The 23,005-nt window shown below is 32.5% G+C and overlaps 1 protein-coding gene across 1 annotated transcript in view; it reads left to right on the top strand.

Annotated features, from left to right (window-relative positions):
• The first annotated feature begins 264 nt into the window (after nt 1–264).
• LOC147581010 (protein eyes shut homolog) overlaps nt 265–23,005 on the top strand; it is a 180,227-nt gene continuing 157,486 nt past the window's right edge. Inside the window, exons 1-2 of the mRNA XM_086707165.1 lie at nt 265–1,204; nt 5,718–5,831. Coding sequence (XP_086563291.1) covers nt 412–1,204; nt 5,718–5,831 — 907 coding nt within the window. The 5' untranslated portion in view covers nt 265–411. The remainder of the gene's footprint in view (nt 1,205–5,717; nt 5,832–23,005) is intronic.

The raw sequence follows: 23,005 nt of genomic DNA, 5'->3' as shown, positions 1-23,005 counted from the left end.
AAAACCATCTATAAAGGAACTTGCTTATTGTTGTATTTTAGTTTTGTTGAAGCTTGGTGAAAAGAGCATACAAAAGATTGCAGTAAATTGCTGGTATAATTATATAACAATGTGCAGTATATTTTCACCACATTTTTTCTGGCCTTGTTTCACAAAGAAGGTGCATAGGTGGTGGCAGTATAGTCTTTGCAGGAACCAGCTTAGAATTGTCTATATAATTAAGTAACTTCACTAACAATGTATGTTTTTATGTTTAAAGGGATATTTAAATCAGTTGAACTCTACTGTTTCTTGATCAAAATCCACTTGCATTTGGAAATAGAAAAAAAGCCAGTTCCTGGGAATCCTTGAACAAAATCTCTGCTTGCAAATTTTCAGCAACACTAAAAGCCCATTTTGCAGCAATTCTTTATGACACTTTTCATGAGAGACTGTAAAATACAATTTCCCCAAATGATTAACAAATCAATTATGCTTCTGAGCCTGGTGGTTCTTCATAGCACATTTATAAATGGAAAAACAACATGTAAATGGCAATTTGTGGAAGAATGGCATACACAACCATTATCATATATGGTGAATTGGACACTAACAGAAAACATCTGCATGGACTTCTATGGAGATTGCTGGTTTGGGGATGTAAATACTAAAATGAACACTTCAGGCAATCAAGTTGTTCCCCAGATTTGCCCTTTGCAAATTCAATTGGGAGACATCCTTATAATTTCTTCTGAACCATCTCTTGAATCTCCAGAAATAAATTTGATGAATGTTTCTGAAGCATCATTCATTGACTGTCTGCAAAACACCACAACTGAAGATCAGTTACTTTTTGGTTGCAAACTAAAAGGAATGCACACTGTTAATTCTCAGTGGCTGAGTGCTGGAACACATTATTTTATCACAGTAACAGCAAGTGGTCCATCGTTTTGTCACCTGGGGCTACGGCTAAATGTGACAGTGAAAGAACAGTTCTGCCAGGAATCTCTGAGTTCAGAATTTTGTTCTGGGCATGGTAAATGTCTTACTGAGGTTTGGAGCAAGACATACAGCTGCCATTGTCAGCCTCCATTTTCTGGAAAATATTGCCAAGAACTTGATCCATGTTCTTATAAACCATGTGAAAATAATGGCAGTTGCATTAATAAAAGAGGAAAATTGAATAAGCAAGGTTATGAATGTATCTGTCACCCACCATTTACAGGTAAGATTTTTTTTAAGTAACGTAATTCTGTTAAAAAAGGAAAATAAAATGAATTCATATATTGCTACTTTCCAAAAAACAAACTACACTTCTAAAAATTTTGTAGATTTTTTAGAATGGGCTAAATTTGGATTCTGGACACAAAATTCCCATTAGGCATTCTGTAATTTTTTTTCTTATGTAAATAAGAGGTTTTTTTATTGTTTTGTTTTTTAAAATTTTATTTTACAGAGAGATAGAGCATGCAAGCAGGGGAGAGGAGCAGAGGGAAAGAGAGAATCCCAAGCTGGCTCCATGCTCAGCCCATAGCCCAAGGTGGGGCTCAATCCCATGACCCTGGGATCATGACCTGAGCCAAAATCAAGAGTCAGATGTTTAACCGACTGAGGCACCCAGGTGCCCCTAAGATTTTTTTAAAAGCACATATGTTTTACCCTGAAATACCTACTTTCACATCTTTCCCCAAATTCCCTCTTAATGTCTCATGTAATTAAAAAAAAACCAAAACATTGGAATAATATTAGCTGTAGAATGAAATTCCCAAGTTTATGGTATTTAAGTTAAACAGTTCTAGGTAATAATGTAGTAATTAAGTGTGGATCTGAGTGGAAAGAGGTAAGGAGGTATGTGCTTGGGTAGAAGCCATGAAGTAGCTTGGCAGAACTGAAAAAGAGAAGATAATTGTAAGCCCAGAGCAATGTGTTTAATGGATGTTGATATGGCACTTATAAAGTGATTGGTAGATAATATTGGAAAGGAAGGAAAGAACTTGATATAATTAATAAAATTGGTTACAGTAAGGTAAATGAGAGGCAATGGTGAGGAAAGGTTATAAAAAAAGAAGGCATTTGGTGAATAGATGAAACCAGAAGGGCAATCTAAAAAAAAAATGTAAATTATACTACCTGAAACTGAAGTTAGGATTAAAGGGAAAATCACTGTCACCACTTGAAAGTTTACTAGGGAATCTGCATCATCAGAGGAAAATAAAAAGAAATACTGAGAAATGTAGGGGAATTTTAAACTACAGGGATTAATGAATTTGTTTTAGTGGGAGTTTCCGAGACCTGGCATAGAGAGTTACAAGGTTAGTGGGTAAGATGAGGAAGATCTAACAAAGGGAATTGCTTGATGTAGTTTCCCAATGATAATATGGGAAAACAAATAACATGTTGGTAGTATATTTTGCTCAAGAGAAAGGAAAGAGGGCTGGATAGATATTGACTAGAGCAGATGAGGCTCAAGTATATAACTGTAATTTGGGGGGACAGGGTTTAGGGGACTTCAACAAGGTTTTTCTTGCATGTTGCTGTCAAGACTCCATTGGAGCCAAGTTTGAGAAGGCTGTATAATAAAATGTAATGGAATATCTCAATAAATCTTTGTAGGCTCTAAAGTTCACCTAAGCCAATCTTTCAGAGTAATTTTAAACTGTATAGTAAGGAAGTACCAAGACCATTTTATTTTTTTTTTAAATTTTTTTAATGTTTATTTATTTTTGAGAGTGAGGGAGACACAGAGCATGAGTGGGAGAGGGGCAGAGAGAGAGAGAGGGAGACACAGAATTCAAAGCAGGCTCCAGGCTCCAAGCTGTCAGCCCAGAGCCTGACATGGGGCTTGAACTCACGAACCGTGAGATCATGACCTGAGCTGAAGTTGGACGCTTCACCGACTGAGCCACCCAGGGGCCCCAAGACCATTTTAAAAGTAAATCCCAGCAATATCCATTGAACATCCTCTCTCTATAACTGGGATCAAATTCCCATTTGACTCTTATTGGCATCGGTGAACAAAGATGTAAGTAACTTTGACTCTCTCTAGAGTTTATCAGGTAATTAAAATTAAGACAGGTCAGCAAAAAAGAGAAAGCACTCAAGTTGCTGATTTGAGGTGAATGAAACAGCAATTTTAGAGCTCCTAAAGCATCCATTTTAGTTTGTCCAAAGAATTTTAAAGTATATTTGGCCAGAAAATTTCTACCATCTATCAGAATATTAATTGGCACATGTTTAATCATATACCATGGAATTCTATTTCAGTGGTTTTGTCTTAGTTGCATAGAGTGCTTTGTTTCTACCCAATGTTTGTTTAATAGAAACACAGACATAGATCATTTAAACCATTAAATGTTAAACACCATAATATTGAGCATATACCATAATGACACTTTAATTTTAATTGCTTCAATTTTAAATCTCAGATGTTATAGAAATATGTAGAATTACCAAATAAATTGAGAATGTTAACTGTATTAATTTGCTAGTGATGCCATAATAAAGTACCATAGTTTGAGTGGCTTCAACAACAGAAATTTACTTTCTCCCATTCTAGAGGCTAAATGTTAGAGATCATGTCAGCAAGATTGGTTTCTTCTGAGGCCTCTCTGATTGGTTTGTAGACAGCCATGTTCTCCCTGTGTCTTTCCTTTGTATCTGTCTGTATGATCCAAAATTTTTCTTCTGATAAGGACATGAGCCACATTTGATTAGGACCCACCTTAATGACCTCATTTAATTTTTTATTACCTTTCTAAAGATCTTGTCTCCAAATACAGTCACACTATGAGGACCTGGAGGTCAGGATTTCAACATATGAATTTTGACGGCTCACTGTTTGGCCCCTTACACTGATTGAAATAGATTATGACCTATTGAACATTCTATTGTTAATTTAGTTTTTGTACATGGAAATATTTAGCACATAATTATATTTACTTAAATTTTCATTGTGTTGGGGGTTGTTTGGAGGTAAATGAAGGAAGAAGAGTTCTGTATTAGTGAGTCAGAGCTGTCAGTCTATAAAGAATTTGAAAGGAATCAATGATAATGCCAAAAACTGCTTACAAATTAAATTAAAAATTCACTTAGAATGGAGGGGTGACTAATCTATTGAAAATTATGTACAACAGTTTTATAGTAACATGTGTCCATTTGCCATTGAATGTCCTGGGCATATTCTACAAAGGATATTATGAGCCAATTAACTGCATGGAAAAGTATTGTAAACAAGGTTATGGTATACGATATTGTAGGATCACAAAAGTAGGTATAAGTGAGATTTAGAAACTTGACAGAACAGCAAGGGCAGGAAAATGTAGAGTTTAGAAGTTCGTGCCTAACTTCTAAGAATCCAACAGCCTTTTCTTTATTTCCCCATAATTTAAGATTTTATTTTATTTTATTTTATTTTTTATTTTATTATGAAAAGAACACTTAATATGACATCTACCCCCTTAACAAATTTTTAAGTGTATGATATATTAATGTTGACAGTAGGTACAATGTTGTACAGCAGATCTCTAGAGCTTATTCAACGTGCTTGACTGAAAGTTTATGCCTTGGTTCCTCTTCAGATAGTGTCAATCTTTTACATTTTCCTCTTTGGAATTATCACCTTGGCTAAGTTATAGGGCTAAGACAGTATACTTTTGAATGTATCACTTTGTAAATTACCACTGCAGTGCTACCACTGTATGTTGAAGAACATATATTATTATTATATACTGTCAAAACATGATTAACAAATTCAAATGATCATGAAAATAACTAAATCTCAAATATCAAGAATCAGAAAAATATTTGAATATATAGTGGGGGTCAGAAGATGGAAAACCTTATGTCAAATTTATTGAAATTAATTTTTGTTGCAATTTTTTTAAGTAGATATGATGCCCAGTGCAGAGCCCACTGAGGGCCCTAACCTACCAACGCAAAGTCAAGACTATGAGATCACGACCTGAGCCAACATCAGGAGTCAGACACTTAATCAACTGAGCAACTTTTGTTTCAATTTAAATACATCACTATGGCAGGGCCCCTCGTAGCTCAGTCTGTTGAGCATATGACTCTTTGATCTCACCTCAGGTCTTGACCTCAGGGTCTTGAGTCAAGCCCCATATTGGGTTCCACATGGGCTTGGAGCCTACTTAAAAAAAAAAATATATATATATATATATATATATATATATATGTATATATGTGTGTATATATATATGTATATATGTGTGTATATATATGTATATATGTGTGTATATATATGTATATATGTGTATATATATGTATATATGTGTATATATATGTGTGTATATATGTATATATGTGTATATATATGCATATATGTGTATATATGCATATATGTATATATGTGTATATATATGCATATATGTGTATATGTGTGTATATATATGCATATATGTGTATATATGTATATATGTGTATATATATGTATATATGTGTATATATACATATATATACACATCATCATGGAGTATTATTTATTAATTAGAATTATATTTTGTCAAAATTTTGATCATGATTTTCTTTTGAATATATAAAATTTATTGTCAAATTGGTTTCCATACAACACCCAGTGCCCATCCCAAAAGATGTCCTCTTCAATGCCCAATTTTTGCTCATGATTAAAGAATTTGGGAAAGTTGATGACCATAGTTAACTATATACAATGTAAATATTTTTAATCTAGTTGCAAAATTAATTTATTTTCATTTATATAGGCATACATTGTTCAGAAATTATTGGCCAATGTCAACCACGTATCTGTTTCCATGGGAATTGTGGCAATATTACTGCAAGTAGTTTCATCTGTGAATGTGATGAACCATTTTCAGGTAAAAAATGTACATATAATATGTATATACACATGCAATACAAATCATTTTAATTGTTTTATTTCAAATTAAACTTGAAATGTTTCATTTATTACTGAAAAATGTCTTCAAGCAATGGTGTCTCCAGCCACAATTAGACACCTAAAGACCTCTTGTGGGAGTGCAACAAAAAATGCACGTCTTCCAAATTACAGAGAATGGTAATATTTCTTCATGTTTCTCTTGGAGGTCCTTCCTCCTAACTAAAATAATTGTACCTTGATCTTTGATCTCTAGAAATAAAAGGAAATTTTAAAAAACATACTTTATGTTGATTATCTGAACATTACCAAATAATATAAGCAGAAACTGTGTTTAGCCATATATATCTTTAATAGTATGTTGCTAATATTTTTATGAGGAATGAATTTTTCAATGTGGTCTTATTTTATTTTTTTTTAATAAAATTATACCCAAGGTTCATTTATAATTAATAAACTTGAAATTGTTCATGCCTTCAATTGACATTTAACTATGCCATTTTTTTTTTTTTTTTTTTTTAATTTTTTTTTTTCAACGTTTATTTATTTTTGGGACAGAGAGAGACAGAGCATGAACGGGGGAGGGGCAGAGAGAGAGGGAGACACAGAATCGGAAACAGGCTCCAGGCTCCGAGCCATCAGCCCAGAGCCTGACATGGGGCTCGAACTCACGGACTGCGAGATCGTGACCTGGCTGAAGTCGGACGCTTAACCGACTGCGCCACCCAGGCGTCCCATTAACTATGCCATTCTTAATTGAGGCTATTTTCACTGAAATGTTGAGGCTCGTGTTAATCTCAAAGGAAATTTGCTAAATGGAAAGTATTCTCAATTGTTTTTTTTTGTTTTTTGTTTGTTTTTGTATAAAACACATAAGTTAGGTTTTTCATAGGAGCCATATTTTTATCCTGTTTGACATTATTTTCTTTGACAAATATTTTCAAACATTTACCTCATGAAATAAATGATCTCCACATATGATTCCTTTGAATATTTGGCCAATATTAGGTACTGCAACATTATAGGATTTCTCAATTTATTTCCATTATGTTCCAGTACATAAATTTATCCATGAAATATAGGATCCCCCTCATGTTGCTTTCCAAAAGCATAGTTATTCCAAAGCACAGTTATAGTACTTATAATATTTGCACTTCTGTACTGAGTATGTTGCATGTCTCTGTTGTTTTATGCAACAATAAATTTTAATTTCTTTTTAAAAATAAGGACCACTCACTAAAACTTTCAAAACCTGATATTTTGTGTGCTTAATTTATTAACTTGTTTGATTAAATGCTTGTTACTGAATGTGAACAAGATGCAATGAAAATTTAGAGGGTTCTTTCACTAAAATGTCAAAACTTCTCAGAGGCATTTGGGCTTATTTTCAGTCACTCTTCAGGAGCTTAAATATTTCTAAAATCCAAATGTTAATGGACAGCAGCAAATGAAAGTACATTTTGCTAAGTCACACTTTTTTACCCCTCATTCTAGCTTTGTCAAGAAAATTTTTCTGGTCCTGTGTATATTTAAAATTATTTATAAAATTTGCAACTATACTTTCAATTGTGTGAATATCACTAGTTTGTATTAAAATATGAATGATGTCTGCATCACAGTAAATTTCAAGTATATTTCCTTCCCATCCTTTTCTCAATCCCATCCTTTCCTCAAGTTGATCAAAATATTGTATATCTCATGTATATAACATATACTATATACAAAGATTATTTATAATTTTAACAGAACAAATAATTTTATCTTTGAACAACTTCACTGAATTTTCAAATACGTTCCTAATCTCTTCAGATACCTTTCCTTCAACAGAATAAACTTGTAAAGCTTTATTTTAATTCAATGAATTGGATGGAAAATTCAAACCATTATTGAAATTTACTAATGATTTATTTGAAGCCTCTAATTTTACTAATAACAAGCAGCTGGCATCTTTTAACTGTGTATGGATTTGTTGTGTTAATTGAGCTGACACATTTATATAACTATCACTTCACTTGTTATATGTACGGAGAAACTTGCAATAGAAAATGAGGAAAATTATTTTGGGGCAGTCATTTGATCTAAATGAAAAGACATGCTTCACAGAATGATCTGTAAGAATCCCTTCTGCATCTGCACCTAATTCAGCATTGGCAGACAGTCTTCTAAGATAATTAACATTTAAAATAGATGCTGATAATTTTTCAACTAATGTGTAACTTCTGATTTTCAAATAGTCAGTGATGTCACTAATATTCTGTGGTGGATCATTAATAGTGACATAGTATAGGGGCAAACTGCATATTAATGATCAACTTTCTGGGGAAACATACATCTGAAACTTTTTTCTTAACAATATAAGTTGTTTTTGGGGGGCATCTGGGTGGCTCAGTCAGCTAAGCATCTGAGTGTTGATTTCAACTCAGGGCATGATCTTACAGTTTGTGAGATTGAGCCCAGGGTCAGGCTCTGTGCTGACAGCACCGAGCCTGCTTGTGATTCTCTGTCTCCCTCTGCCCCTCTTCCCCACTTTAATGCTCTCTCGCTCTCTTGCTCTCTCTCTCTCTCAAAATAAATTACATTTAAAAAATATATGTGTGTATATGTATAGTTTTTTATATAATTGCATTTTAAGTATTTATATTAAAATAAGAAACATCAGCACAAAACAAAATATGTAAATAATAGTATATTTATGCCAGAGGCTTGCAAACTTTTATTTTTTTCTTTGTTTGTTTGTTTGTTTCTTCTTCTTCTTCTTCTTCTTCTTCTTCTTCTTCTTCTTCTTCTCCTTTTTTTTTTGCAAACTTCTGTAAAGGATCAAATAGTAAATGTTTTATACTTTTGAGCCGTATGGTCTCCATTGAGGTAACTCAACTCTGCTATTAGAGCATGAAAGGAGCCATAGACAATATTCAAACATATTAATCTGGCTATATTCCAGTAAAACTTTATTTGCAAAAATAGGTGTAAGGTCACATTTGGCTTAGAGTTATTGTTTATCAACCCTCAATTTATACCATACCTGTGATCAATCGTATGGCCAAACTTCTATAGCAAGAACATATAGATAACTCCCTATAAACTCTGTTAACAGGACTTCTTGTCCTCTATTTGTCTCTCATATAATACATGGCTATACTTATAATTCCCTGTGGTTACCACTGGCCCATTTGCAAAGGAAGCTTTGTGCTGGTAGGGCAGCATTATCAGATCCTTCTCCTCCTGTCCACTGAAACAATAAGTAGTGAGCTATTTGTAGTTTCTTGGGTCTCCAAAATCCAATAAGGTATCCTTAAATGAGAAATATAATATACTTTGCATCTGGAAAAGATTGGGAAAAGATAAGTAGGTTATCATTTGTTAACTTGCTAGTTTATCCTCATGTTAAACAATATGCTGCCTATGTATCTCTAACACTCCTAGAAAAGACCATTGCAGAATTTAAAGTACAAAGTGGAGATATATCAAACACATCTCTATTTATCTAATGAAAGTGTGAATAATGTTACTTTCTTAGAAAGTCCAGGACAAGTGGTAATTTGGTAAGTTGGGGGGAACTGTTATCTTGGCAACATTCTGTCTTACACTCCAGGGCGTAAACTGCTGTTACTGCCATGTGCAAACTAGGATGATGACTCCTTATTAGAAGATCTAGGAACTATTATAGATTGGGATATTTCAGTACCTATTTATTGCATTATTCTGTGACTTAAAGCTATAGACAAAAATGTACAGGAAGCAGCATATTTTTTTAACTTTGTATGTATACATGTATGTATGTATGTATCTATCAGTCATCAATTAATATAAATCAAGACAGCAAATAAATAAGGTGTAGAGTCACCACTCCTATTTTAACACTAGTGATCCTTGGGGCGCCTGGGTGGCTCAGTCAGTTGGGCATCCGACCTCAGCTCAGGTCATGATCTCACAGTTCGTGAGTTCAAGCCCCACATCGGGCTCTGTGCTGGTAGCTCAGAGCCTGGAGCCTGCTTCGGATTCTGTGTCTCCCTCTCTCTCTGCCCCTCCCCTGTTCATGCTCTGTCTCTCTCTGTCTCAAAAATAAATAAAACATTAAAAAAAAATTTTTAAATAAATAAAACTAGTGATCCTTTAGAAAAAAAAACATATTCCTCATTTCTAAGACACCTCAAATATTATGGAAGAGTGTGAATAAGAACAATTAGCCATGAGGTCAGCTGCAATCTCAGACATATAAAAGTAGAATTAATAAAGTTCTAATAAAAAACTGTATGAAATTATATTCTTTAATTGTAATTCCAAATTTGAAAATGTTATGTAAGATTTATGTATGTTATAAAGTGATTTGCTCTAATTTTATAACTTTGTAAGGTTTATTGCAAGAAACTTACTGTATCTTTTTGAGCAATTCAAGGAACCATTAAAATTTGCATTCTATAGATGGTTAGTCCTTGACTTACTTTCAAATATGATTTTGATAGAAGAACAAATGATTGTCAGAAAATAAACTCTTCAGTCTTAGTTTAGGACTAATTTATAGCTACAAAATTAATTTTAGTTTCAAGATTTAAGAAGCTTTATTTGCAAGGCAAGTTGGGATCTCTGTACCCAAGATGAATGATTTAAAGAAACCATAGCATGGCATTGAAGGAATAATCAATTTTTCAGGATATTGTAACCTCAGGTAACAAGAGGTCTAAATTGTCTAGTGGAGGATACTCTAAGATATTTTGTTAGTCTAAATCAGTTTAAATCAGAAGGTGGGCAGAATATTTTCCAATATAAAGTAGATTTCTCCATTTTTAAAACCCCTACCAGTAGGTAGAATTTATGGAAAATAGTATTTTGTTCATGGAAAGGAAAGCTAGCAGGAGCTAAATCAGATATAACTTTTTTCATTTTTAATAATTGAACTTTAATCCTACTTGAAACTCAGTTCTGATAAAGGTTGGGAAATTAATCTCAGTCAGTTCAATCGTGGTTCTAACCCCCTGCCACGTAGAGAATTGAACTAGTCCTTGTTGTCATAAGTGTAAGTTGTTAAATATTATGAATAATCATATTACATGAACTGATAGGCACTCTACCTGTACACTCAACTCTGAGGCTTAGTATTCATAAGATTTGGAGTTAAAATTATGGCAAATATTGATGCAAGTAAATCTAACATATTTACTAATGTACATAATTTTTTAGGTGTTGACTAGGAAAGAGTTCATGTACTTTCCTCTGGACAGGTATTATTTTTACATTGTCAGATTTCATTTTGTGGTATTTTTCTTCTTGATTCTTTGGTCACTGTGATCATTATCAGCATTGTTGGTGACCTATGCTACGGCATAATCCACAGTAGCATAACACTAAAAAACAAAGATTCTGTATCTAATTTTTAACATGCATGATTTCCTTTGATACCTACCATACTCCATCCTGATAAAGAACTGAAACTCATTTTGCATCTTCTGATTAGTCTTCCTTCTCTTGTGATCATCCTCCTTTCATTGACAAAACAATGAATCCAAGTGTTCCTCATCCCACTATAAATCGTCTGGAGACAGTCTATGTGTCCACTAAGTATCTAGTATATATTATTCACCTTATAAATAGTAATTACTGGTAATTACAGGTCTCAGGATGATCATGAAAATTTTTATTTCTTCTGTTGACAAATGAGAGCAGAAATTGATTACAGATAAAAAGGCTTTGAATGCTCAATAAAGTATATAATGTAGCTAAAATCATAAATCATATATGTTGTGACACTTTGCCTTTTTGTTACTATTGGATAAATATAATAGTTAACTACTATTTATCATGTGACTTTCTTTTTACCAGAAAATAAGTACATTAAATAGTTAATCTCATCTCTATTTAACCTTTTGAGAAAATGGTGGAAATAGATTCATAACTTGGATTTTTTTGCTCTAATGATATTGATCTTATGCCAGTATGTAATGTTACTTCTCTGGTTCGTTCAGTGAAAAGTTAATTAAATATTTAACAGTGAGGCAATGTCAGTGTATATTTGTATAGACCCATAGTATCCTATAGATCTTGAGAACCAGTAAGGCTTACTTGCTTTGCCAATTTTAAGTTGTCTTGCTTCATTGATTTGAATTTAATTTATCCATTTTTTTCTTTTAATTTAGAGATAATTCGTTGACTTGATAGTATTGTCTTCTGGCCTTTATTTCTCATACAAAGTCAGTTATCATTTACATTATTGTTCCCTATGGATATGTCTTTTTTTTTTTCTCTAACTGATTTAGTAATTTTATATTTTGGTTATTGAGTCTACCGTGCATAGCCATGGTTTTCCTTGTATTTGTCCTACCTGAGATTATCAAACTTCTTGGATTTGTAAGGTAATGTTTTCACCATGTTGGGAAAGTTTCAGGCCACTTTAAATTATTTTTTACTGCTAAAATCTCTTTCTCCTTTTCTTCTACAATTACACATTTGGTAGACAACTTATTATTTTCCTACTTGTCTTGTAATTCTGGCATAATTCATTTCAGGGCAGTCATTTTCCTCCCTGTATCTTTCCTTTGAGTTAATTTCTATTGTTTTGTTTGTTTTCTTTACTGATGCTTTCTAATTCTGCCTAGTCTTGTTCACTCTTCAAGGATTTTGTAGTGTGTGTGTGTATGTGTGTGTGGGTTTAATATTTTTAAACTGAGATATTATTGACATATAACGTTATATTAGTGTAGTATCAGTTATATAACATAATGATTTGATATTTGTATATGTTGTTAAGTGATCAACCATGATAAATCTAGTTAACCTCCATAGACTTTCTTTTTCTTGTGAAGATAGTTTGTATGTTTTTATACAGTTTTATTTTCTATGAGAAAGTTCATCTGAAAATAGCTATTCGCGGTAACACAAAGTAACACCAATGTGAATATTTCTTTCTTGCACTCTCGTTTTTTTTATGTTGTTGTTGTTGTTTTTAAATCTCCAGAACTTTTCTCTGTTTATATTGAAACAGGTAACTTTGAAGGGCACCTAAACAGGGATTCAGGTAGATAGATGTTATTTTAAAACAAGTGTATATAATTAGTCATAAAGATCAATTTCTGGCAAAGTGATCCTGACTGCACTTAACATATGATGATAAATATTTTTAAATGAAATTCACAACTATAGATGGAGAAGCTTTGGTAAATGAAGCACTGTCAAGTGCTGAAATTCTAGAGAAAGAGAATTGAGTAGCTATGATAAATATATTATGTCTTGCTCAAATAATTTTACCTCATTCAACCAACTAAATTTTCTAAATATATATTTTTAAATGCTACTTTCTTTCTCCAAGACTCTACCTCCTTTCCTTTACTTGTATTACATGGTAGAAAGATGAAATTGAGTCGTTTGGTTATTAGTTTCCATAACAATGATATACACAATTTAGTTATGTAATTTTTGATTACTTCATCTATAATATGAAGAAAATATAGTATTATTTAAGCTCTCTAAATTTTAGTTTTCTGAACTGTAAATTACAAGAATTTAAATATTCATCTAATTTCCCCCCACCCCGAGGACTAAATTACACAATCCATGTAAAGTACTTGGTAAAATGAGACAAACAGTAAGTATTCAATTAAATTTAGCTGTTTCTACTTTTGCTATTGTTTGATATAATTCTTCATTCGTTTTTTTAAAATATTATATTTTAATTTTTTGATGTTTATTTATTTTTGAGAGAGAGAGAGAGAGAGAAAGAGGGAGCAAGAGCACAAGTCGGGGAGTGGCAGAGAGAGAGAGACAGAATCTCACGCAGACTCTGCACTGTCAGCAAAGAGCCCCACACTGGGCTCAAACTCACAACTGTGAGATCACGACCTAACCTGAAACCAAGAGTCGGACACTTAACTGACTGAGCCACCTGGTGCCCTTATTTTATTTTATTTTATTTTATTTTATTTTATTTTATTTTATTTTATTTTTTATTTTATTTTATTTTATTTTATAAGAGAGCAATATGAGTGGAGGAGAGAGGCAGAAGGAAAGAGAGAGGGAATTGCAAGCAGGCTCCATGCTGAGTCCTGACTTGGGGCTCAATCCCATGACACTAGGATATGACCTGAGCCAAAATCAAGACTTGGAAGCTCAAAAAACTGAATTACCCCAGTGCCCTTCAATGTTTATTTCTTCTATTTTGCTAATACAGACAAACCTGGTTTCCTATTTTCCCCTAGCATTTGAGTATTAATATACTTGTCTTGTATCTACTTTTATTAACTTACATTTTTAATATTTCTCTAAACCAATCATCTGCTATAATCAGATAGTTCTAATGATTGTCCTATGAATAAATCATAAATATTCACATTTTCCCTGCTTTTGTTCATACTTTTCATCTTCTCCAGAATGAAGATCTTCTTCCTTTCCTTTACTCCTCCAAAATTCACTTCCTTTTCCCCCTTCTATTGATTTACAATAGGCAGCAAGGCCTACAATCTAGTCATATTTACAGCCCCATCTTCCAGCACATATAAGGTATTGAATAAATGTTTCATAATAAAGAAAGTAAGAGACAGGGGTCTATTCTTAAAGGAATTCAAAGTATTGTGATTCTCTTTTGACAGCTATACTTAAGAATAAATATGAAGCAGGGGCGCCTGGGTGGCGCAGTCGGTTAAGCGTCCGACTTCAGCCAGGTCACGATCTCGCGGTCCGTGAGTTCGAGCCCCGGTCCATGAGTTCGAGCCCCGCGTCGGGCTCTGGGCTGATGGCTCAGAGCCTGGAGCCTGTTTCCGATTCTGTGTCTCCCTCTCTCTCTGCCCCTCCCCCGTTCATGCTCTGTCTCTCTCTGTCCCAAAAATAAATAAACGTTGAAAAAAAAAAAAAAAAGAATAAATATGAAGCAAACATTTTTTTTTTTTTTAATCTGGAGTCACAGGATTATAATCTACTATTATACACTCTTATTGTCCTATATAGAAGGAAAAGGATCACAGTTTTTGCTGTGTGTTTTATTAGGACACTGGAAGGAATATTGAAAGAAATATGCCATCTCTTAAAAATCAAAGATATGGTTTTGGTACACATGGCCATGTGAATAATGTGAATACCTGCTTATCTTTAACTCATAATGTGTTCAGTTTTCATACCAACTATGCAAATGGTGGGATTGCATTGTTTTTTAAAGTGAAAAAAGTATAAAAGCCGCTTTTAGTCTTATAATATTGAAAGTACCAGTGACTCCCTTATAATTATGTTGAATTGGCTATCGTTAGTAACAGATGTTCTATACATTGCAGTAATACTGCCTATATAATTGTGATAATTTTTCACTTCTGATTTGTCAGTTTCAGTGATTTAAAAGTCACTTGATGACTGCCTGAAAATGACTAATACTTTTTTCTATATTAAGTATTTTCTGCTGGTGCAGTGTAAGTCTTTTAATGAGTTCTTGAATTCTGTTGAAGTCTGCATGTTTTAATTCTTTGTTCAAGTAAACAGGTGTGACAATTTATAGAATTCCATGCAGAAACTCTCTAATTACTCCATCTTGGGACTTTGAAATGTGTTTTATGGGGAAAGCCATAAACTTATTTTTCAGATACAGGAACATTTTTTAACATATGGCTTCAACTTTTATTTATTGAAAAAACTTGAAAATAAAAATCCAGAACTTACAGAATATTTTGTCCTATAAGTAATTTTGCTATTCTATTTTATCTGCTGATACTCAATGATTACTTTTTTAGATGCTAGCTGTGAAATTCCAAGGCAAGAACTATCAAAGTATGATTATAAGCATCCCTTTCAATGCATATGATCCTGCTTGATTTCTTTAATTGGTTGCTTTGATTACACTAATCAGAAACTCCTTTTTTTTTTTTTTTTTTTTTTTTAATTTTCATTATGGACAGGCTTACCTTAACAACTTTATTAACTTCATACATGTTCAGGAACATTTTTAGAAATAGTCCCCTAAATGAGCATTTCCTGATTCAAGACAATTATTTGTAAATGATTAATATGTTGTGGTGCCAAAGTGTGTTGCAACTCAGTGGAATTCTTTATCAAGTTAAAGAGTAACTTTAAAAATAATATGAGACAATAAATTAAATTATGATGTACATTTTGATGATATATCAAGTGAGTAAGTTTGGAAAGAAAGTAATTTTTTTTTCCGTCACTTATGCATTAGATTTGATCCCATTGGTATCTGTGTCTACCTATCCATGACAAATTCATTTTGATGGCTATACCTGAAATGACAGTGTTGGGGGAAAAACATTTTTCTCAACCCTTCAATATTATTCTAGCTGATTTAAAAATTAATTTCACATGAGAAAGATCAACAGGAGAAAAACAAAAAGTAAGTATGTGGAGGAGGCCCAATAATCAAATTGAGACTTGAATAAAAGAGCAAGGCAGGCATTTTTTGTACTTTTGAGGCAAAGAGACAATAAATCTGTGAGTAATTGGCAGGACAAAGAAACTTACGTTTGGGAGCTTCACTGAATAAGGAATTCTAAACAGAATTTGGACTGACGTGGTAAACTAGTGAAAAGTAACAAGGATAGTTTATATGGCCTTCTTGGTTCTTAATTCCCTATCTCTGGTGATGAGGTTATCTCTTTACATCTTGGTGTGGAGAAGGAACATTTTACATGGGAGATTTATTTCCTGCTTTATGGAGTCAAAGGGAGATCAGAGTGTTCTTACATTAGTTTCTTAAGTAACTTTTTAATTCAAAATTCTCAATATGCCAAAGTGGCACATTTTGAGGAGGCCTGTCCTTGGCCCCTACACTAGATATACCTGAACTTAGATCTTTTTAGAAGCACTTTTCATAGAGTTTATTCTATTTTCTAACAGAATCTAAATAGTATGCATCATGGCAGGTGAGCCCACTAATTGGTATTTAAGAATTGAGGTTTCACCTCAGCTGCAGGGTTACAAGGAACTGAAGTTTTTTAAGTGCCATCATGACTGATTTGGGGAACCAACTGCTCCTATAAGATAGCAATTAAAATATCTTTTCCCCTGAAAATTGGTCGTTAATCATCATTGCTCATATAAAAGGCATTATATTTGTATAATGAAGTATCTCATTTGATATGGTGAGAACTAGAAAACAAATAACACTTTAGCTTACTGAATTTATATATTCACATTATATTTTTCTTTCATTGCTCTCTTCTGAGTCTGGGACACAATATTTGAATAAATTAAATTACTTTATGAAAAGATGATAACTGGGAGGTATGTGTGTGACAGGGAGGACTGAAACTTATAAATTGAGTCTAACTAAACTTTAGGTAAGGTATAACAACATGTTAGCATTTAACTATGTAACTATTTTCACACACCAATAAAATTCTGATTAAATCTGATATATTAATAGTGCCTTATTCTTTTCAGCATTTTCTCATAGAAAATTCACTGGCTACATATCATTAATTAAATGTAAAATTATTTTCAAATGAACATTTTTTACCTTTACAGCATTTTAATACAATATGTATAAATCTAACCCTATAACCTTGAGTTTTTAAGGGTTTATTTTAGAACTTTGAAAGATCTTTGATGAGTAAACTCATTGCACCAGTGAGTATATATGAAGACCAATGGTGGGAAGATTGAATATGACTGTATTGACTAACTGGCAGTTTGTTTTTGTGAACAAAACCCAAGAATCCCTAACTCTTTGCCTAGTGTTTTGAAGTTTGTACAATATTTCCCTATGCAGATGACATTTAATGGTGGCAACTACCCTATGAGGAAAAAAAATACAATAATAATTAAGTGCTTGATATATATCAGATGGTCCTTGACTGGGTAGGTGGTTACTTCCTCCAAGGTAGACATCATTATTTCTCAGCAACATTTGTTTTGGATGTTTTTTCAACACTTCAATCTGGAAAAAAAAATCTGACTATTTTCAACAGCTTTAACTTCCTGGTTTTCTGGTCTGTAATCATAAGCATATTTCCTTCCCTATGTCTTTGAACTATCTTCTCAGCCAAAAAAACAAGCCTCTTTCTCCCTGTTTTTTATATTCTCCGGAGCCCTTTCTTTCTTTTTTTTTTTTTCTACTCTTCACTTCAAACCCTTTTAGGACTTTTAATTCTTATGCTCTTACATCTTCAGCTACTTCACAGAGCTTTTACTAGTTATTTATTGCTGTGTAATAAAATAACCCTAAACTTAATGGCTTAAATCAAATACAACATTTATTTTTTGCTCATGAATCAGCAACTTGGTTATCTTTGCTTTGATAATTGCTGTTCAGAGTGGCTCAAAAGCTGGGTGCTACAATCATCTGAAGATTGGTTATAATATTCACCTAGAACTTCACAGTTCTAGCAGATGATGCTGGGTCTTGACTGAAATGCTGGATGGTGCTCTTGGATGGAATACTTTCAGGTACCCTCTGTGCATGACATTAGCTTTCACAGTATGGTACCAGGATTCCACAACCAGCCTCTGCAGAGAGGAATGAGCTGTATCACCTTCTACTACCTAGCCCCAGAAGTGACATAAAATAATTCTTTCTACATTCTTTTTATTTAGGATATTATACAAGTCTTCTCAGGATAAAGGTTAGAGACAAGGTTCTGGAAGATCATGTTTAGTTACAAATATTGCTGCAGCCATCTGATACTCTACCAGAGGATACTTCCTTTTATGCTTTGTCTTATTCTGAAACCTAAATGATCCTCAGCCTTCCTCTTCTTCTATAGCTTGTTATAGCAAAAGTTACTCATTCTCTCATGGAACATGCATGTACCATGAGGCCATTATTGCTTCTTCTTAATTAATAGTTGCACTTACTAAATTATTGCTTTCGACATATCTTTCAAAATCTCCTTTGAGCTTCATGCCTCATGTCAGATTTACTACTGCTTTTAACATTACCATTTACTATCTTCTTGGTTCCTCATCATTAACCAATAGATCCAATACCTAGCTTCTAATCCTTTTTTCCATTGCAAGTCTTATCATCGCTATTTTAAAATCTCACTTCATGTTCTTTGACTTTATCAACTCCTAGGAATATAACAACAGTTATTTTACTATAGCAACTCACACCCACAAAGATTCCAAAAAATCATAATCATCTTGAAATACTGAGTTTTTCTTATAATACTGTCACTTTCTGAATCAATCTACATTTCATTTTTGTGGCCAAATCTTTTTTGTTTTGTTTTTTTTTGTTTTTTGTTTTTTTTTTTTTTTTTATTTCAGAGGAGACCATTTGTTTTGATAGAAAAATAGTTCTTTTAGTTAAAGGACCTGCATATGATCCCATATCTGCTGTTTATTTATCTTTATGAAGACACTTAATTAACTTTTCTGAAGCTAAGTTTTTTTTTTTCATGTGCAGTAGTTGAAAGAAAAAAAAGAGCATTATTTTGAAGTGTGACTTAGATCTTGTATATAAAACACAAACACTATTTTATACTGTTTGAGTTGCACCAAATTATTAGTTTCTTCTTGCAAAATGTTTTTGTCCTTCCATAACTAATCCAAATCCAGTTGTTACACTTCTGTCATACCCTATGATGTATATAGTAATGTTGATTTATTCAGATCATGTGTTTTCTCTGCTACTTTTTGTGGTTACTGACCACTGGTGGTGGGAATCTCAACTTTTTGTGTGGCTTTACAAATAGATCTGTAGTCTTCAGACCCAGCAATACCCTCAAGTCTGACCAGCCATCTGTTCTCGGTGCCTAAATAGAAACTTCTCTGATTATTTACTACTACTTTTCCAAAATCTCAAACTTTTGTTGTTGTTCAACCTCTCTTCCCTAAAGTTTCCCTTACCATCTCCATGCTGCAGATACTTTATATCTGCTACATAGAAAGGACATATTAAGTATGATATCCATGAACTTTTATCTAATATTTATCAATTTAATTTAACTATATAATCCCTTGCCTCCTTTCCTTTAGTTTCATTTCCTTTTATGTGCCTATTTATGATAATAGCACTCTGACCTGAATCCCCGCTTGCCCATAATCTAATGTAATATATGCATTTAGCCCAATTGGGTTTATTATTTGGTATATATTTTAATTTCTAAGTGAATTGCACTTAATTCAGTTATCTTACTTGATGGAGTAGACAGCTCAGGAGGAGGAATTGTTTTATTTGATATCCTTGCTTATCAGAACATAGCCTAAGGCCCTTAGGAGTTTGGATCCAGGGGAAATTATTTTGATTTTTAGGCACAGAGGAGAAGAAACACCAGGTAAAAGCACATTAGTGATGGAGTGTAAAACTAAAGTGAGAGACACTGTTATGAAAGATAGTGTTCACAAACATCAATCTTGGGGTTGAGTAGAAAAAATATAATTTTTTAGTGAAAAATGAATAAATCAATCAGTTAATGAGATGGAATGATTTTTATCAAGGGCAGTAAAATAAAGTCCTTTAGTGTTTGACTTATTCTTATTTGAACTGCATCCTTTCTGTCGATCTTACCTATAACTGAAATCACATTTTTACACAGATAAGATCATTTATTTTTCTATTTATGTGCCACATGATTTAGATTAAATGCTCTAATGAATTTTAAATAATTTGTGAATGAGTCATGATCAATGAAGACTTCTTCAAAAAATAAGGCATATTGCTCAAAAACTTACTAAAATTTATAAGAGCTTTTACTAAAACACTTTCAGGTTTGATATTTTCCATAGGCTTTCCTTGTAAGAATGTTTTTGAAATTTTAATGATAGCACTTGTTCTTCTAATATATGGAAAACATAATTTGTAAAATATCTATACTATCTCTCCCCTTTTGTGATAACCATAGCACAAGAGAAATTGGATCTTCTAAACATATCTATACTTTTCCAAGGCAGTTATGCTGACTAGACCTTGATTACATTCAGACTTAGAAAAAAAAATTATTCCATCTCCATATGGTATACCACTTCTTTCTAAGGATCTTCCAACTCTGGAATTTTGTTTTTGAGGAATAATTAAGCAAATATATATTCTAGTGTGTCTCATGATGACCTTTCAAAGTGCATGAAAATTGACAATAATACATTAGGTTGTATACAAAGAAAATACTCTTTATTTAGTAATAAAATGTTAATGAAGACAAGATGTATGGTGACTTTATGTAATCATCTACATTTAAACTACATGTAAAAGAGATTAACAATAAAACATAGAATAAGCCAACGAAATCTCCTATAATTTAAGTCATATAATTTGTTTCTGATTATGTTTTACTTAGAACTAAAATGATGAGGAAAATTTTAGGAGATACTGTTTAAAGCAGTTATTCTAAGATGCTTAAGGGATATGACTCTACCACTCTATTTTACATTAAAAATATCCTAAAATATTTTACTAGAAATAGAATAGTAAAAACCTGTAATTCAGAGTAGAGGAAAAAAGTCTGTCAACTTCTATTTTCCAAAGCATTTTACTTTATAGGAATATTCTTCTAATTGCTCTGGCCTCAATGATAATTGGACCATATCCTGAATTTTAAAATTTTGTAGTAAATGTTCTTTCTGAATCATAGTAGATTTCAACATAAATTACAATGATATCAAAGCAGCAGTCAGTGGAGTCCTGGTTGTGATATGCTAAACTGAGATCTGAAAACCACTAATTTTCCCTCTTCTCCCAATTCAATTTACAACCCTGTTTCTAGCATTCATCTACATTCATCTTCATTTTATTTTTAGCTCCTGCAACCTTTCTGTGCCATAATTTTTATATATCCACCTTTACTTTCAGAACTGTACACTATATCCACATCCATCTTTCTACATGAAGTTAGCATCTAGGTAACAATTTCCATTCCTGACAGCACACTTAATAACTTTTACATTCATGTGGATGACACTTTAAATACTAGAGTTTTATGATTCACTCTCTTTGATTATGCTAACATACAACCTCAGTCTTTATATCAGCTCAGTTGCTTACCAATTCCAAATTATCTTTGTGTCTCTGAACTGGCTAACACATGTTAACCATGGCAACTAACATTTAAATGAATATTGCTTTTAATTTGAAGAATATTGGAATGCATATTAAGAATGAACAGGTTATATCAAGGACATCAAGCTTCATCAATTTTAAAACCAATCTAATATATTAAACTCATGTAGATTAAATAATAATAAAATCTCAGCTATCATTTATTATTTACCATATATTGGGCATTGTGGCAACCATATCTTATGCATTATTTACATGTAATTGTCAAAACAAAACTATATAATAACTGCCATTATACTTCTCCTCACATTTATTAGAGAAAAGGAAGCCTGGAGAGCTTTTATGAGCTTAAAAGTTTTCAGAATCACAGCTAGTTAGTGGTATAAGGAAGGTTTTTATAGATTAATGATATTAGCAGGTTTTTATCTTTATTAATTCTAATTGAAGATAGCACTTAAGTCATTGGCATAGACCCTTCTGTTGCTTGTTACTAGTCCTTTATAGCATGTACCGTTTCAAAAGATGATCATTTACCACCAAGTCTTCTAGAAACACCCATTTCCTGAGAAAGTGTTATTTTATATCCAATCTCTAATATATGCAATTCTAAAAATCCATAAGTAAATTTTTAAATGCCACATGGAAGAAGCTTGTGCATTTTTCTTTGATATGATTTTAAGTCACAGTGCAATCTGGCAATTTCTAAACTTAGGCTAGAGCTAGGGATTTAAAATCTTTGGAAATTTACTTACATCATTTCCTCAACAGATGCTTGGCAGTAGAGACGGCTATGTATAGCTGAGGAAGAAAGTTCTTTGAGGATAGTGAGAGATTTGTTGAGGTTTAAATTCCTCAGACTTACTTCAACTTTTTTTTTTCCTTCTTATGCTGACTGGTATTCACAAGTGTTAACGGAAAAGTGCCTCCCTTATCTCGAGAAATAAAAAGCCAATATTTTAAAGAAATAAAAGAAAAAGAAAAGAATGATTTTAAAAGGAAAATAACAAATCTAATTCCCCAAGAAGTTTATACAACTCTGATAAATTTGAAAAAGTATACATTTTTCATCCTTTGATTTTTTTACATTATTTTTAGACTTACCTAAAATATTTAATAATAAGGTACACAGAGATATCATGTCCTTGAACAATTTAATGGAAAATAAATCTATATCTATTTACATTTACTGTATTGGAAATATTTTAATAGTTTATGAAGAATTAAAATGTGTA

The sequence above is a fragment of the Puma concolor genome, chromosome B2 (assembly GCF_028749965.1).
Source record: "Puma concolor isolate L17-30 chromosome B2, mPumCon1.1.hap2, whole genome shotgun sequence".
Taxonomy (NCBI): Eukaryota; Metazoa; Chordata; class Mammalia; order Carnivora; family Felidae; genus Puma; species Puma concolor.
This window is presented reverse-complemented; position numbering and strand designations above follow the sequence as displayed.